The 14343-nt window shown below is 40.3% G+C and overlaps 1 protein-coding gene across 5 annotated transcripts in view; it reads left to right on the forward strand.

Annotated features, from left to right (window-relative positions):
- FRAS1 (Fraser extracellular matrix complex subunit 1) overlaps window positions 1-14343 on the forward strand; it is a 477046-nt gene that overhangs the window by 222157 nt on the left and 240546 nt on the right. For all 5 annotated transcript variants that reach the window (XM_054554107.2, XM_054554103.2, XM_054554105.2 and 2 more), the window contains one exon: window positions 145-279. In XM_054554107.2, the coding sequence (XP_054410082.1) occupies window positions 145-279 (135 nt within the window). The remainder of the gene's footprint in view (window positions 1-144; window positions 280-14343) is intronic.

Below are 14343 nucleotides of genomic sequence, written 5' to 3' on the forward strand. Positions count from 1 at the left end.
GATGGATGTTAAAATTATTTTTCTGCATTTTCTGTTTGGGACCTGCAGCCTCAAGATGGGGCTGTGTAAGCACTGGCATGGGGGTGGTGTCTTTCAGCTAATCAAATGGTTCCTTTCTCTTTCTTCAACATTATCTGGAGTCAGCCTGCCAGCCCCAGTGCTCCATGTGTACCAGTGAGCTGGAGTGCTCATCCTGCAAGCCTCCCCTGCTGATGCGGCACGGGCAGTGTGTGTCTACCTGTGGGGATGGCTTCTACCAAGATCGCCATTCCTGTGCAGGTAATCTCTGGCTGGGCCACAGCTGGGCCAGCTACCAAGACAGCTCCCCAACCCTGACCCCACCAAGTGATCTGGGGACACCAGGAGCTGTAAGCACTTTTTCAAATAAGAGAAGAAACCCTAAACAAGACTTCTGATGGGATGAGGAGAACAGTGTGTTAGAGAAATGATACATGTTGAGATGTTTTAATAACCTTATTAGGTTATTCGGTTCTTATCAATATGCTTTAGTAGACTTATATGCCTACTTTTATTTTATATTTTTAATTGAGATCTAGTTGAAATTCTTAATATCATAATAGTCTCTTGAGGTGGGAGTAGTCATAATATAATTTAATTTGTTTATACTTGGCCATTTTTTCAATAGAGATTATAAGTTTAAAAACTAAATGTCTAAATAATTTTTTAAATGCAGAAATGGAAGATGGGAGTTGTATTAGTCTGTTTTCACACTGCCATGTGGAACTACCTGAGACTGGATAATTTATGAAGAAAAGAGGTTTCATTGACTCACAGTTCTGCATGGCTGGAGAGGCCTCAGGAAACTTACAATCATGGCAGAAGGCAAAGGGGAAGCAAGACACGTCTTACATGGTGTCTGGAGAGAGAGAGAGAGAGAGAGAGAGAGAATGAAGGGGGAAGTGCCACTTTTAAACCAACAGATCTCATGAGAACTCACTTACTATCATGAGAACAGCGTGGGGGAAACTGCCCCCATGATCCAATCACCTCCCACCAGGTCCCTCCCTCGACACATGGGGATTACAATTTGACATGAGATTTGAGTCGGGACACAGAGCCAAACCATATCAGGGTTAATGATGAAAACAAAGACAAGGGGCAGAGATATGAGTTTGTCTTCGGGAGAATAGATAATTAGTTGTGCCCAGAAACTTAGGCAGGGTGTGTGGTGGCAGGGAAATCTGAAAAGGCAGATAGACCAGGGGAAGGACTTGGATGTCATGCCAGGGAGATGTGATAGCTACTCTCTGCAGCTAAACATAAGGGTGGGTCAGTGATGAGAATCAGAAGGTGAGCCAATCTGAGGGGCAGCTGATATGCTCCTCTCTTTCACACCCTTGGTTATATTTTCAGTAAAATCATTTGCAGGAAAATGATTGAGGTTAAAAAGGCTAAGTTCATGGTATTAATCAGATGTGCAGGCTAAATGAGCACTCAGGCCATATGCAGGTCCTATGTGGAGGAGGCTGATGGTCGTCTCCATTCCAGGTAATGGTCAGAAGCGGAGCTCATGGGGTTGTGGAAACCATGTTGGAAGGAAACACTAATACTGTTTATGCCACAGAGATATGAGTGTAGCAGGGCCTGTTTTGTGATCAGTCATGCTATAGAGTATGGAAGGCAGAATAGCTTCAGAGTTTGGCGTGGAGGCTCTTTGGTGTCTACTAAAATATCCCCTGCATGTCTATATCCTCAGCATCAAGGGCTGCACAAAGTTCTTAGCATTGTTGAACAAGTGTATGATGAATGAATGAATGAGAATACTACCACTTGGTGGTCCTTCAAAGACCAGTGTTTCAATAGATGTCTCAGCCATAAAACAGAAAAGAACCCTTAGTGTTTATAGCTTATCATGTTCTGTTTACCTGTTACTTTAAAACAGATTCAAAGTGGGAACATACAAATACCTTTATAAGTGTTTAATGGTTGGGCAATTTAGGTAAACTGCTGAAATTTTAATTTGATGAAATTATTGAATGTCTTCACTCCTTTCTTTTATCCCATCAAAGAGATCTCCTGCTAGCACTTGTGACAGATTTGCCTTTAAAAGGCAACTAATTTCCCCTAGGTTTTACTCCTTCCTCTGTACCACCTCCATCCCCTGAAATACACACATACCACATACATATGACTTTTTTGGGGGGAGGGCATTTTCCTTTCTCCCATGCCAGTTGTTTTAATTGGTGATGCTAATGCTAGTTTAGGGCATTTTGAAATGGGTAATGTTTCATTTGATTAGTGGTTTACATAGCTCACTGCTTCACATTCCATCCACATATCCACACACAAATGCCTCTAGTAGAAAGTTGCTGGGAAAATTTGTTCATGCTCCCTCCAGGGAATTAAACCAATTTGCTTTAGTTCAGGCTGGTTGCATTTTTATGCATAAAATAAAGAGAAAAAAAAAACAGAGCAAAAGGAGAGAGAGTGGATCTTAAAAATTAAAGCTAAAGTTGTGATCAATTTTCATACACTGTCTTGGCGCTAAGATTATCTTTCCACATAAGCTTTCTCAGCTTTGGAATTTTTTGCAATATTCATGCTTGTACCACTTTTGGTGACTTTTCACTACTGACCTTGGAAGTCAGTCACTCAGCTGGTGCTCTTCCAATACGTGCTAAACTTTTCAAAAAGAAGCCTGCCATTTTATGGTAACAACAGGTTTTTCTGGATTGATTCCTCTTGGCAGGGTCATTTATGTGATGATTGGGATAAGTTGCCACTTTATTGGCCCATCAAAACCCAAAGAAACTGAGTGCTGTGCTGAGGAAACTAATTACCAGAAATCACCTGATTAATATTCCTGTTCACTATGTTGAATAAAGGGCAGAGTTGAAAAAAAGTAGCAGATAAACATGGCTCTTCAACAAAAGAGTACAAGCAGGTAAACCAGAGGGAGTAAAGGAAAACACTTAGTCCTGCCCGAGAATCTTACCCATAGAGGCCCTTATCATTTTCTCTTTTCTCTTGAGTTTAGGGGTATATGCAGAACCACAAACACGCATATAAACACTTGTGCATATATTAATACTATTGTTACATATTTTGCATGATTAAACTGAATAATGTTGTAATTATAGGCCACATGATGCACTCCATAGCAGTCCCTGCTTCATTTCCCCTGCCTTTACAACTCCAGAGTTTGATGCTTTGACCACTATACATTAAGGCTTAGCACTAGCCTGTTTTTATATTAACCTAAACCGGAGACAGATGTAGGTTGCCTTTTTTCACAGCAGGTAGGGCCATAAAGTGATCCCCCGGTTAGTACCCAAAGCTCACATTTTAGTTCTGGCACTCAGACTTCCGCTTTAACCCCTATGTGTCCTTTGCCAACAGCTGGATCTGATTAACATCCCCTCTTGCCCATCGTACCCCACTCTTCTTGACTCTGCAGTCCTAGCACTGGGCTTGTACTTTGGTTCCTGCTGCTTGCCCTGCTCTCACCCATTTCCAGGAATTAATAGCCCACTGCTTAATTACCTGGAGACTGATGGCCAGGCTTTATCCATGTATGGATATGGATGCTCCTTGCTCCCCCTCCCCATCTTCCCCACCACAATACTTGACCTTGCACTCTTCCTGCCTGGCTCTTTGGTATCACTTGCCTTGGATTTAGTCTATTCCCCCTACCAGAACAGTGGTTCCATTGACTCATCTTAAAAACTCAGGTATTAAATCTAAACTGGATCCAGGTGGAACTCGCCAGGTCCTGAGAACATTCTTTCTTGCTTGTCTTGCCCCTCTTTTCAATCAGCCTCTGTTCCACTCTGGTGGGACCACTGAACTGTGCACACAAATCTTAGATATGAGAGTCCATAAGAAGAAAAGCTAAAACAACCAACGACACGCACCATGTAAGATTACGTTAAAATGAGTAGCTCATAAGGTTGTAATCTTTGAAAAGAGAAAGAGTAGGATTTAGCCCATTTTTATATGTGTATCAATGTTTTGTTTGTCTACTTAAAACTTATTTTATCCACAAACGCCTGAGGATAGAGCCATGTGTACCGCAGGGCAAATGCTGCATTCATTCTGCAGGCGCAGATGTTATGGGGAGCCTGGCCCCAGTGGTTAAGAGCTTGGACCCTGGAGCTAAACCACCTGGTTTCTTTTTTTCTTTCTTTCTTTCTTTTTTCCTTTTTTTTTTTTTTTTTGAGACAGAGTCTCGCTCTGTCATCCAGGCTGGAGTACAGTGGCACAATCTCGGCTCACTGCAACCTCTGCCTCCTGGGTTTAAGCGATTCTCCTGCTTCCTGAGCAGCTGAGATTAAAGGTGCTCACCACCACGCCTGGCTAATTTTTGTATTTTAGTAGAGATGGGGTCTCACCGTATTGGCCAGGCTGGTATTGAACTCCTGACCTCAAGTGATCTGCCCGCCTTGGCCTCCCAAAGTGCTGGGATTACAGGCGTGAGCCACCACACCTGGCCTCTTTTTTTTGTTCGTTTGTTTGAATTGGTTTATGGTTTCTATTATTTATTGCCTTTTTTTTTTTTTTTAAGACAGAGTTTTGCTCTTGTCACGATTTTGGCTCAATGCAACCTCTGCCTCCTGGATTCAAGCGATTCTCCTGCCTCAGCCTTCCAAGTAACTAGCATTACAGATATGTGCCACCATGCCCAGCTAATTTTGTATTTTTAGTAGAGACAGGGTTTCACCATGTTGGCCAGGCTGGTCTCAGACTCCTGAATTTAGGTGATCTGCCCGCCTTGGCCTCCCAAAGTGCTGGGATTTCAGGCGTGAGCCACTGTGCCTGGCCTAAACTACCTGGTTTCTAATCTTGCCTCTGTCACTTACCTATTCTTTAACTCCAAGTTTCAATTGCCTTATGGGTAAAACAGGGACATAATATCTGCCACATTGCACTGCCATGAAGATTGAATGAGTGAATTCACATACTCCATTTAGGGCAGCAGTCCCCAATCTTTTTGGCACGAGATACTGGTTTCATGGAAGACAATTTTTCCATGGACTGGGGAGCTGGGGGTGGCTTCGGGATGAAACTGTTCCAGCTCAGATCATCAGGCATTAGTTAGATTCTCATAAGCAGCTGCAACCTAGATCCCTCACATAGGCAATTCACAATAGGGTTTGCACTCACTCCTATGAGGCAGAGCTTGGTGACGATGCTGCCTCACCCACTGCTTGCCTCCTGTTGTGTGGCCCTGTTCCTAACGGGCCACAGACTGAAACTGATCTGTGCCTGGGGGTTGGGGACCCCTGGTTTAGGAGATGGTACCTGGTGTCTAGAAAGCCCTTCATATAAGTTTAGAGACTTGGGTTCTGCTTTCCATTGTCCTTCTTCCTTGTTCCTTTTATTTGATTTCCCCTTTCATTCTTTTTTGACCATTGTTCTAGGTCCTGAGTACATGAGGTGAATAAAGTAAATAAGATTCACTCTTTGCCTATAGTGAGCTCACAGTCAAGGCAGGTTAGTTGTTGCTTATAGAGATGTAAAATAAAACAAAACAAACAAAAACAAAATCCAAAAGCCTTTGGAGTTTATTCTATATGAGTGCTGTATGGTCTCAGATTTTGAGACGTAAAGAATCAAGCAACTGAACATTTTACAGGATTATAAGGGATAGGATTATTTTGAATGGCACCTCTACCACTTGCTGCAAGAGGGCTTTGGCAAACCATTTAACCTCTCTGAACTTCAATTTTTTCAACTGCAAAATGGGGATGATATTATCTACTTTAAAGCATTATTATGAAGGTTAGAAAAGCTGTTTGAAATGTATAAATACATTATGCCTGGCCTTAGTATGTGGACCATAAAAGGCAGCTGTTGATATTATTGAAACCATTTCTTTATTTTTCAACCTATAGAGATAAAAACCAAATAGCTTACATTAAGCAACAAAGAGCTTTCTGCCATTAATGTCTCATCTAAAATAAAATCTGCTTTTATATGTTATGGAGGAGTAAATATATAGAGAACAGTATACTGTATTCTTTACAACAAATTAAAATCCCTTTTTCTTTAAAAAGGAAAGACAATTTTCTTTAAGTGCTCAGATTAAACAATGAGAATCTATAATTCTTTGTTTCTTAGCCAATATTGTGACAATATTGTGACCTATAAAATTTACATCTAGGATGTTGACCTAGTTGAGATTTAAAAGCTGTGGCCTGAGCAGAGGACCTTCTGAAGTTAATTATTTGTTGGAACGATGGTTGACTGGAGCAGCCAGTCATTTGCAGAAATGAAGCACTGACCTTGCAAAGCCAGGTCCAAAGCAGCGGAGATTTAATGGGTCTTGGTGTTGTGTTCCAACACATGACTTATCCCAGCCTGGCTGTGCCCTGGGTGGACCTCTTGACAATGGCACCTATGAAACTACTGTTCTGAAATCCAGGAGCCCTCCTCGCAAGACAGGGGCCCCCCTTTCTCTGTTGGGATAGTCACTGCCAAGCTGGTGTCACCTCCGTGGCCCTTGCAACATACCCCAGGATTGGAGGGTCAGTCTCAGTTTCATTGCCGGGTCACATACTCAGTTTAGGGGCCCTGCATGTTTCTACCACTTCCTTCACTCATTTTGTGCTACTCTTTAAATCCTATGCATTGTTCAGAACTTCTTTGGCATTCTACAGCAATTATGGTCTCTTACTAAATTGCTGACTGTCTCATAAAGGTGACTTATTGATTCAAGTGGTATCTCCTGTCTCTTCCATTTTGTTCATGCATAAATATTTGTGAAGCCTCTTCTATGTACCATGCCCTGTCCCAGACACCAGAGATACAGAGTGAAGCAGACAGAAAACTTCCCTCTAGTTAAGGAACTTAACTTCCTCAATGGGAGGAGAGTGCCTCTAAACAAATAAACAAGATAATTTTAAATACTTAGATAGTTATCATTATATGAAATTATTATTATCAGTGCTATAAAGATACTTTACAGGGGAATATGATAGGAAATGATCAGTCATTGGGACAGGCACATGCCATATACTTCTGAATTTCACATGGTGCTAAGTATATCTGTGGCCCTCTGGAATAATTTTTGATTGAAAAAATGTGATAAACCATTGCATAGAGAGCAATGAACAGAAATGTACAGGCGTGACTAAACTTTGGCTTACATATGACCTATCTTCCATTTGGCTTCCACTATTTGCTCTTTGTCAGCAATTTCTGGCTAGTTGTGGCCTCAGGATAATTACAGACTCTCTATTTTTCTCACCCCTCTTTTTCTTCTCTTTTCCTCATGTTTAACATAGTTGTGTGCTTTATCAGAGTTGGGAAGGTGACTTATAAAATAAACTGTCTTCAAAACTTGGGTCCTGTCCATGGAATATTTCAGGCCATTCAGAAGGGAAGACAATAGGATTGCCTTCCTAGAATGTAAGTTTTTTTGAGTAAACAAGACCCAATGAGGCAGGTGACCACAGTGTTCCAAGGCCCCTCTCTCTTTGGATATTATATTCATGTACAGAATAAATGGAGAGAAGAGGGGAAAACAGCTGGTGGTGTTGTGTCTGGGACCTTTGCTTTGGCAGGAAGCTGGCTGTGTTTGGCATTTGTCTTTGCCACTTCTAGACCCTTGCTGTGTATGCCAGAAGACAAATGACAGAACAAAAGTATCACATACCAGCAGAGAAAGCCTGCCACAGATGCCACAGAGTTTATCTTTCAGACAGATCCCATTCTTCCTGACAAATCTGAACCCCAAACTATTTCAGCTATGGATTACAAACTAGTGACAAGTCTTCTGGCTTTCTGCCCAGTTTGGAAGGTTCTCAGTTATTTTAGCTAGACTGTATGGCATACATTCTTTCTCTTCTCCATTCCCTACCCAAACACTGTCCCTGTTCTGCCCTCCCCTGCTTCTATGCTGCCCACAGAACTAACAGCACCTCCCTGTTGTTGCTGCTGAGATCTGAGCAGCTGTGTTAGTGCAGCCAGGAGGTCTGAGAACTCTCCCCATCAAAAGGTTGTTTTGGTTTGCGGTCCCACCTTTGGCTCTTCAGTTTCAGTAGACATCACTGGAGTAGACAATAGGCATTTAATTAACAGGGGCCACTGGGTGTAGGATTGGGGAGGGAACACAGGGAGTCCTAGCAGCTGTGGATTTTCAGTGGTCACAGAGGATGAGTAGAAGCTGAGAAGCTGGTGGTCTTGAAAATCCTTGGATTATACCTGTGTTGTCGATTTAGGAATATAGGTAGAGGGGCAGGAGATAGAAGAGAGAACTTTACCAGATACTCCTGATGAGCTGAATGTCTTGCTTTGTCCTCTGACTTATGAAGCAATGAAAAGTCCATGTGGACCTGCCAAAGCCTTCATTGGCTGGGAAGTAATTTCCTTTGGTTCAAGTTCTGTGTCTACCAAAGACCCTGCTAAAAATTTAAATATATTACTCAAGACGGGTAAATCATTCAGCTGTATCACAATCATGGTTAATAGGTTAACAAGTTATTTAATAGTTATTTAATAGTAAATAACAAGTTATTTACCTAGCATGTACCTTAGGGAAAAGGACTATAGGTTTCCTCCCTCCACCATTAGGAAAATTACTAAAATTTCCTCCAAATACCAAATGAATGTATGTTTATTCCAAAAAATAATTAAAGTCAATAAAATACAAGGTGTAATAAAAAGTCAGCTAAAATTCCTAACTCAAACTCCCCCAAATCACTACTGTTAGTTTTTTGATGTATGTCTTCCTAATTTATAAAGATATCTTTTTGTGTCTATACACATACACTTTTTTTTAAAACTAAAATCATACTCTATTTACAGTTTTATTGCTTGCTTTCTTTATGTTATTACTTATCCTTCTACAACATCTTTTTAAAGCTGTTGTATAATTTTCCATCTCTGGCTATGCAATCATTCATTTAGCCAATCCTCTATGATTTGATATTTGTTCCTAATTTTTTTAATTATATGTAACCATGGTGTAAACATTTTTAGTAGAAATTGTGGTAAATATTTTTGAATCAATTTTTAGACATGTGACTACCTGGTCCAAAGGTTTATGTATGGTTTTTAAGCTTTTTGACACAGAGTAACGTATTACACTCTTTTAAGAAAGTTGTACTAATTTATACTCCTGCCAGAAATGTATAAGGGTGCCTACTTGCCAGCACTCTTGTCAACACTAGGTATTACAAGCTTTCTTAAATTGCCAATTTGATTGATGTAAAATGAAATCTTGTTTAATTTTTTTCTTTTACCTATTTTTGGGATTCTTATGAAGCATGTAGAGTTAATCATGCTTGTCAGTTGATGGCCCATTTTCATCATTTGTCTGGGCCAAGCTATTCTCTTGCTTATTTGTCTGCCCATCCATCTGCCTGTCTATTCCTTTTGTTATCACGCCCTATTCCCATTCCCCTTCTTCCCAGCTCCCCTTTTAAATAACTATACTAATGTGATTTAGTGTGTACTTTTTGTATGTATATTCTCTTATTGTTTTGTATGCCTGGGTAGATATTTCCTTCTTTTTTTTTTTTTTTTTTCTTTTTTTAGATGGAGTCTCTCTCTGTCACCCAGGCTGGAGTACAGTGGCGCGATCTTGGCTCACTGTAACCTCCGCCTCCCAGGTTCGAACAATTCTCCTGCCTCAGCCTTCTGAGAAGCTGGGACTACAGGGGTGTGCCACCACACCTGGCTAATTTTATTTTTTTGTATGTTTAATAGAGACAGGATTTCACCATGTTGGCCAGGCTGGTCTTGAACTCCTGACCTCGAGTGATCTGCCCGCGTCGGCCTCCCAAACTGCTGGGATTACAGGCACCAAACTCGGCCAGATATTTCCTTCTTTCTTGACTTTTTTTTTTCTCACTAAGCACTGTTTCTAGGATGCATACATGTTATTAGGTGGTGCAAAAGTAATTGCAGTTTAAAAATATAATGTGCATGTCTCATCCAGTGCATCTAGTTGCTGCTGTCCTGTTTGGTTTGCATATCTCCAGCTTTTGATGATGTTGAAGATTTTTTTTACGTGTTTGTACTTTTTTCTATTATGAAGTTCCTCAAGCACTTACGAGTTTTCAGAATATGTGGAGACTAGACATTCCCATTTCAGGTGTAAAGCCTTCAATTGGCAAAGGGAGGCAGTAGCAGTCAGAGGCCCAGTCGGGGAAGGGACAGACGATTGGAGTAAAGGGATCAAAAATGGTGATGGCTCAGATCTCTTTGGAACTCCTTCTAAATTAGCCTGGAGTTTTAGCATCTCAGGCGACCAGCCTTGACCTCTTGTGGGGCTGTGATTGGGGATGGGGAAGTGGTCTTTCAGGCATCAGAGCATCACCAAAGTATTTCCAATCACTTTCAAAGAGCTTTTGCTGTTGTTTTGTAGAGGTTGCAAGGAAAGAGCTTCTAAGTGTGAAGACCCTGGGCGAGGCTGGAGCCCCTTTGTATAGCTGCTGGCCAAATCCCTGCAGGCTGTAATTCTTCCCTTCCCTTCCTTTCTAAGGGAGCCAACCTTTCCTGTAGTCTTTTCCATCCTTCCCCCTTCTGTCTTGTGTTGTACTTTAATTTGCTCCCTTTAAAATTACTTTGCTTTTGACAGCAGTTGAGACAAACTGCAGATCTCCCCATGCCATTCATGTGATCACACACAAAATTCTCTGCTTTTCCAAACTTGCCTTCTCTCCATGTCCTCGTGAACTAGGTACAACAAATATTATTATTTCCACTTTACAAATTAGGAAACCAAGGAACAGTGAAGTTGAGTTCAAGACAGAAAAAAATTTTCATTCAACAAGAGCTTCTTATTGAAAATTTACCCACTGTCTCCTGATAATGCTTCAAAACTTGGCGAGTACTACCTAGTCATTTGTGAGATGAGAATGAAAGCTGGCAGTTGCCACAAACTGGATAATAACAGAATGAAGGAATTTGATTTGCGTATATCACACCTGCTTGTGCCTGAAGTTAGGGCTTTTTCTGTACAGTTGTGAGTAAAAACATCTTGGCAGTTTGAAAATATGAACTGCAGCCTCACTGATGAATCTCAGAGGAACTACAGATCAACTGTGCTAATTCTCTGGAAACTTACTCTAAACGGCCACAGAAAAGAGCAAAGGGGTGTCTGTGTCCACTGCTCTGGGTCTGGGAAGGCTTTGTGAAAAATAAGGTACTTACACGAAGTGCTTTGAATGTTTCCCTGGAAAAGGGCTGCATTTTATTCTTAGAGAGGCATAGCTTAAAACATTTTTAAAGCAATCTTCTATTTCAAAAGTATCAAATACAGAAAGAGGTGTGTTATTTTTAGAGTAGGGTTTTAGTAAAGAATTGCCAAAAGAAAAGTAATTTGTTCCTTTTCATTTCTGAAATGAGTTGCTCAAGAAGCCAACACATGTCTGGTTATGCTCCAGAAAAGTCAGGGACCTTACCAAATAAATTATCTGTTACACGTGAGATAAAAAGATAGCTTTCTCTTATTCACCCTCTTTTAAAATTTATTGCCACACTGTTCACAATATATAATTCAAACCCTGTGTGATCTGAAATGTGTCACTAAGAGAAATTAGGATGAAAAGTCAGGGAGTGACCTCTTATGTTTTATAATAACCCAAATATAGTAAAAGCCATATGTGAGAGATAAGCTGTGGTAGCATATGTTCAGTGTTAGAAATTAGAAATCAATTGCAAATAGTGGGATTTTTGCCAAATCAGTAGATTATAGCTGTTCTTGCCACTCAGGGGAAAATGGGTAACTATATGAGAAGATGGGTATGTTAATTTGTTCTCTCTCTCTATATATATATATGTATATATATATAACTAATCTTCTTTATATATGTATTTTAAGGTATACGACATGATATTATAAGGTATGTGTATATAAATTTAAGGTATATAACATATTATAAGGTGCATATATATATACACCTTATATAAAATATAAAATATAAGATACAGGTATATACTTAGCCTTATAAAATATAAGGTGTATTAAACATAAATATATATTATTAAATATATAAGGTACATATTTAAGGTATACAATGTGATATTATAAGGTGTATATATATATATGCACACACCTTTTTATAGTGATGTGTATATAAATATAAATACACACGTCTTATAATATCATGTTGTATACCTTAAATATACACAATACAATTTATTTTAAAGAAACCACAGTGGAAGTATATCATAAGAAATGAAAGCTCAGCATATTCCTGTGCTGAAATAAAAATTCCTTCTGCTGTTGTGTCTGGCCATGCAACATGTCTTTTGTGTAATATGTAAAAAAACAGTAGGACCACCATCATGTTTGGTACTCTATATAGATGCAGCATCAGTATTTATCATCATAAGCTGATTTGGACTTCAGCATTTATTGAGTACATATTACAGCTTCAAGTTTCTCTTAAGTTATATCTTAAGACTATGACCTTGTGTTGAGTTGTTTCCAAGTAGAAGGTAACTGAAAGGATGAATTCCCTATAACCAATTTTAAAAATCTGCTGTGCATTCATTTAGCCTACATTTAATGAGTACTGACTAGGTGCCAGGCGTCAGTCTGGATACTGGGGGTTTACAATGACTAAAACATGGTCCCTATTTGGGAGGGTATTGAATTCCATTGCAGACTGAATTCCATTGAGATTGATTCGTAACTCAGTAAGTTAGTACAGTAGGATAAATATAATAAGAGAGGCATATGCAACATGCTGCAGGAACATAGAGAAAGGTTATTAGACAAGTTTAGCAAAGCTTCACAGAAGTAGTGACAACTTAGGAAATATAAACAGGAAATTAAATATAAACAGGATTTTAGGGGCTAAGGAAGGAGCCAGTAACATCGTGGGCTGCGCGAATCCTGTGTGGGGCATCCAGAACTCATAGATGGGCACACGGCACATGTAGGGCGCCCTGCTTCATAGAATTAGTGTGCAAAGGGAGATAGTGGAAGATAGAGCTGGAAAGTTAAGGAGAGCTCAATTTGTGGGGGGCCTGAATGCCATCCCTAAGTCTGTTGGTTGAGGCCATCCTGCTCATTCTTTGGTCCCTGTCCTGACTGGTAACACCAAGGGTGTAGTAAAAATATCTAACAAGCAGTATGGCACAGATGCACATCAGAGAGAAGGAGGGGGACCCCAAAACTTCTCCTGTGTCAGACCTTTTGTTTGTGGAGCATGGTGTCAGGTGGAGATTCCAGGGATGAAGCTCAGGGTGACAGCCATTTATCAACCAGTTTGAAAGTATTTTACTATTTTAACAACCAGTATAACTGCATGTCTGCGCTGCTATTCAGCCAGTCACTGAAGAGTACTAGGGAGCTGTGCTTTAATTTCTTATCTCCTCTGTACCTCTGGACAAAGATGATTTCATCCCCTACAGATGTGTTGAGTTACTTTCTTTTCTCCCCACTGCCAGAATGAACTCTCTAAAAAGCAGAAGTGATCATTCCACTGCCCTGATTAAAACTTTCTATGGCATGACGTCCAAGGTCTGTACTCTGGCCCATCTGAAGTTGGAAGTCTGACCCCTGTTGTCTTTTCAGCCTCACTTTCCATTCATCATTTCCTTGGCACTTATTTATGCCCCAGTGCAGTCTGCACAATGTCACCAGTGCACCTAGGCGATAGAGTGTTCTAAGTGTTACTGCAGCAGACCTCAGATAATGTGGCTTACCTGTGGCCAGCTGGGAACATGCGTTACATGTGTCTTTGTGTGCTTCTGTTGAATGTTGATATATCAGCTTGGCATAACTTTTTAGAAATGAGAGTGGATTTTTTTTTGTTTGTTTTGGTAATGACTTTAGATCAACTCCAGAGTGAGTGAGGCAAAGGCATGAACAGTCATTGACTCTTCAGATGATGACTACAGTCAGTAATGAAAGGGTGGTGGAATATATGAATGTCAGGCAGATTTCATGCGTGTTAAGGGTAGAACTTGTTACTGAGATCTTTGCATCCACATCTTTAACTATAATTTAGTGCCAAGTAAATTATAACTAAAACTTATCCTAAGCTTAAGGGTAAGTTTATCCTTAAACTTATCCTGCATATGGATAGTATTCTCATGTTCTCATTTATAAAATACAAATAAGAAGTTAAATATAAATGAAGTCACTTGAGAGACATTTGTAAAGCACAAGCAGTGTGCCTTGTACAGAGTTAACAAAATAGAAATGGGCCCTGCCCTCATGGAGCTTATGGTTTCACAAGGGAACCAGATGATAAATAAGGAAACTTTCCTTTGTCTTTGCTTCCCGCCCCACTAGTCCAAGTCCCCTCTCACCTGAGTCATACAGTAGACTCCGTGCTGGTCTCCTGCTTGCTAGCAGGTCCTTAAACCCTCTCTACGTGGCAGCCAGAGAGTGGTTTGAAACATCTCAATCAGATCTTC

This window comes from Pongo abelii, chromosome 3, assembly GCF_028885655.2.
Source record: "Pongo abelii isolate AG06213 chromosome 3, NHGRI_mPonAbe1-v2.0_pri, whole genome shotgun sequence".
Lineage (NCBI taxonomy): Eukaryota > Metazoa > Chordata > Mammalia > Primates > Hominidae > Pongo > Pongo abelii.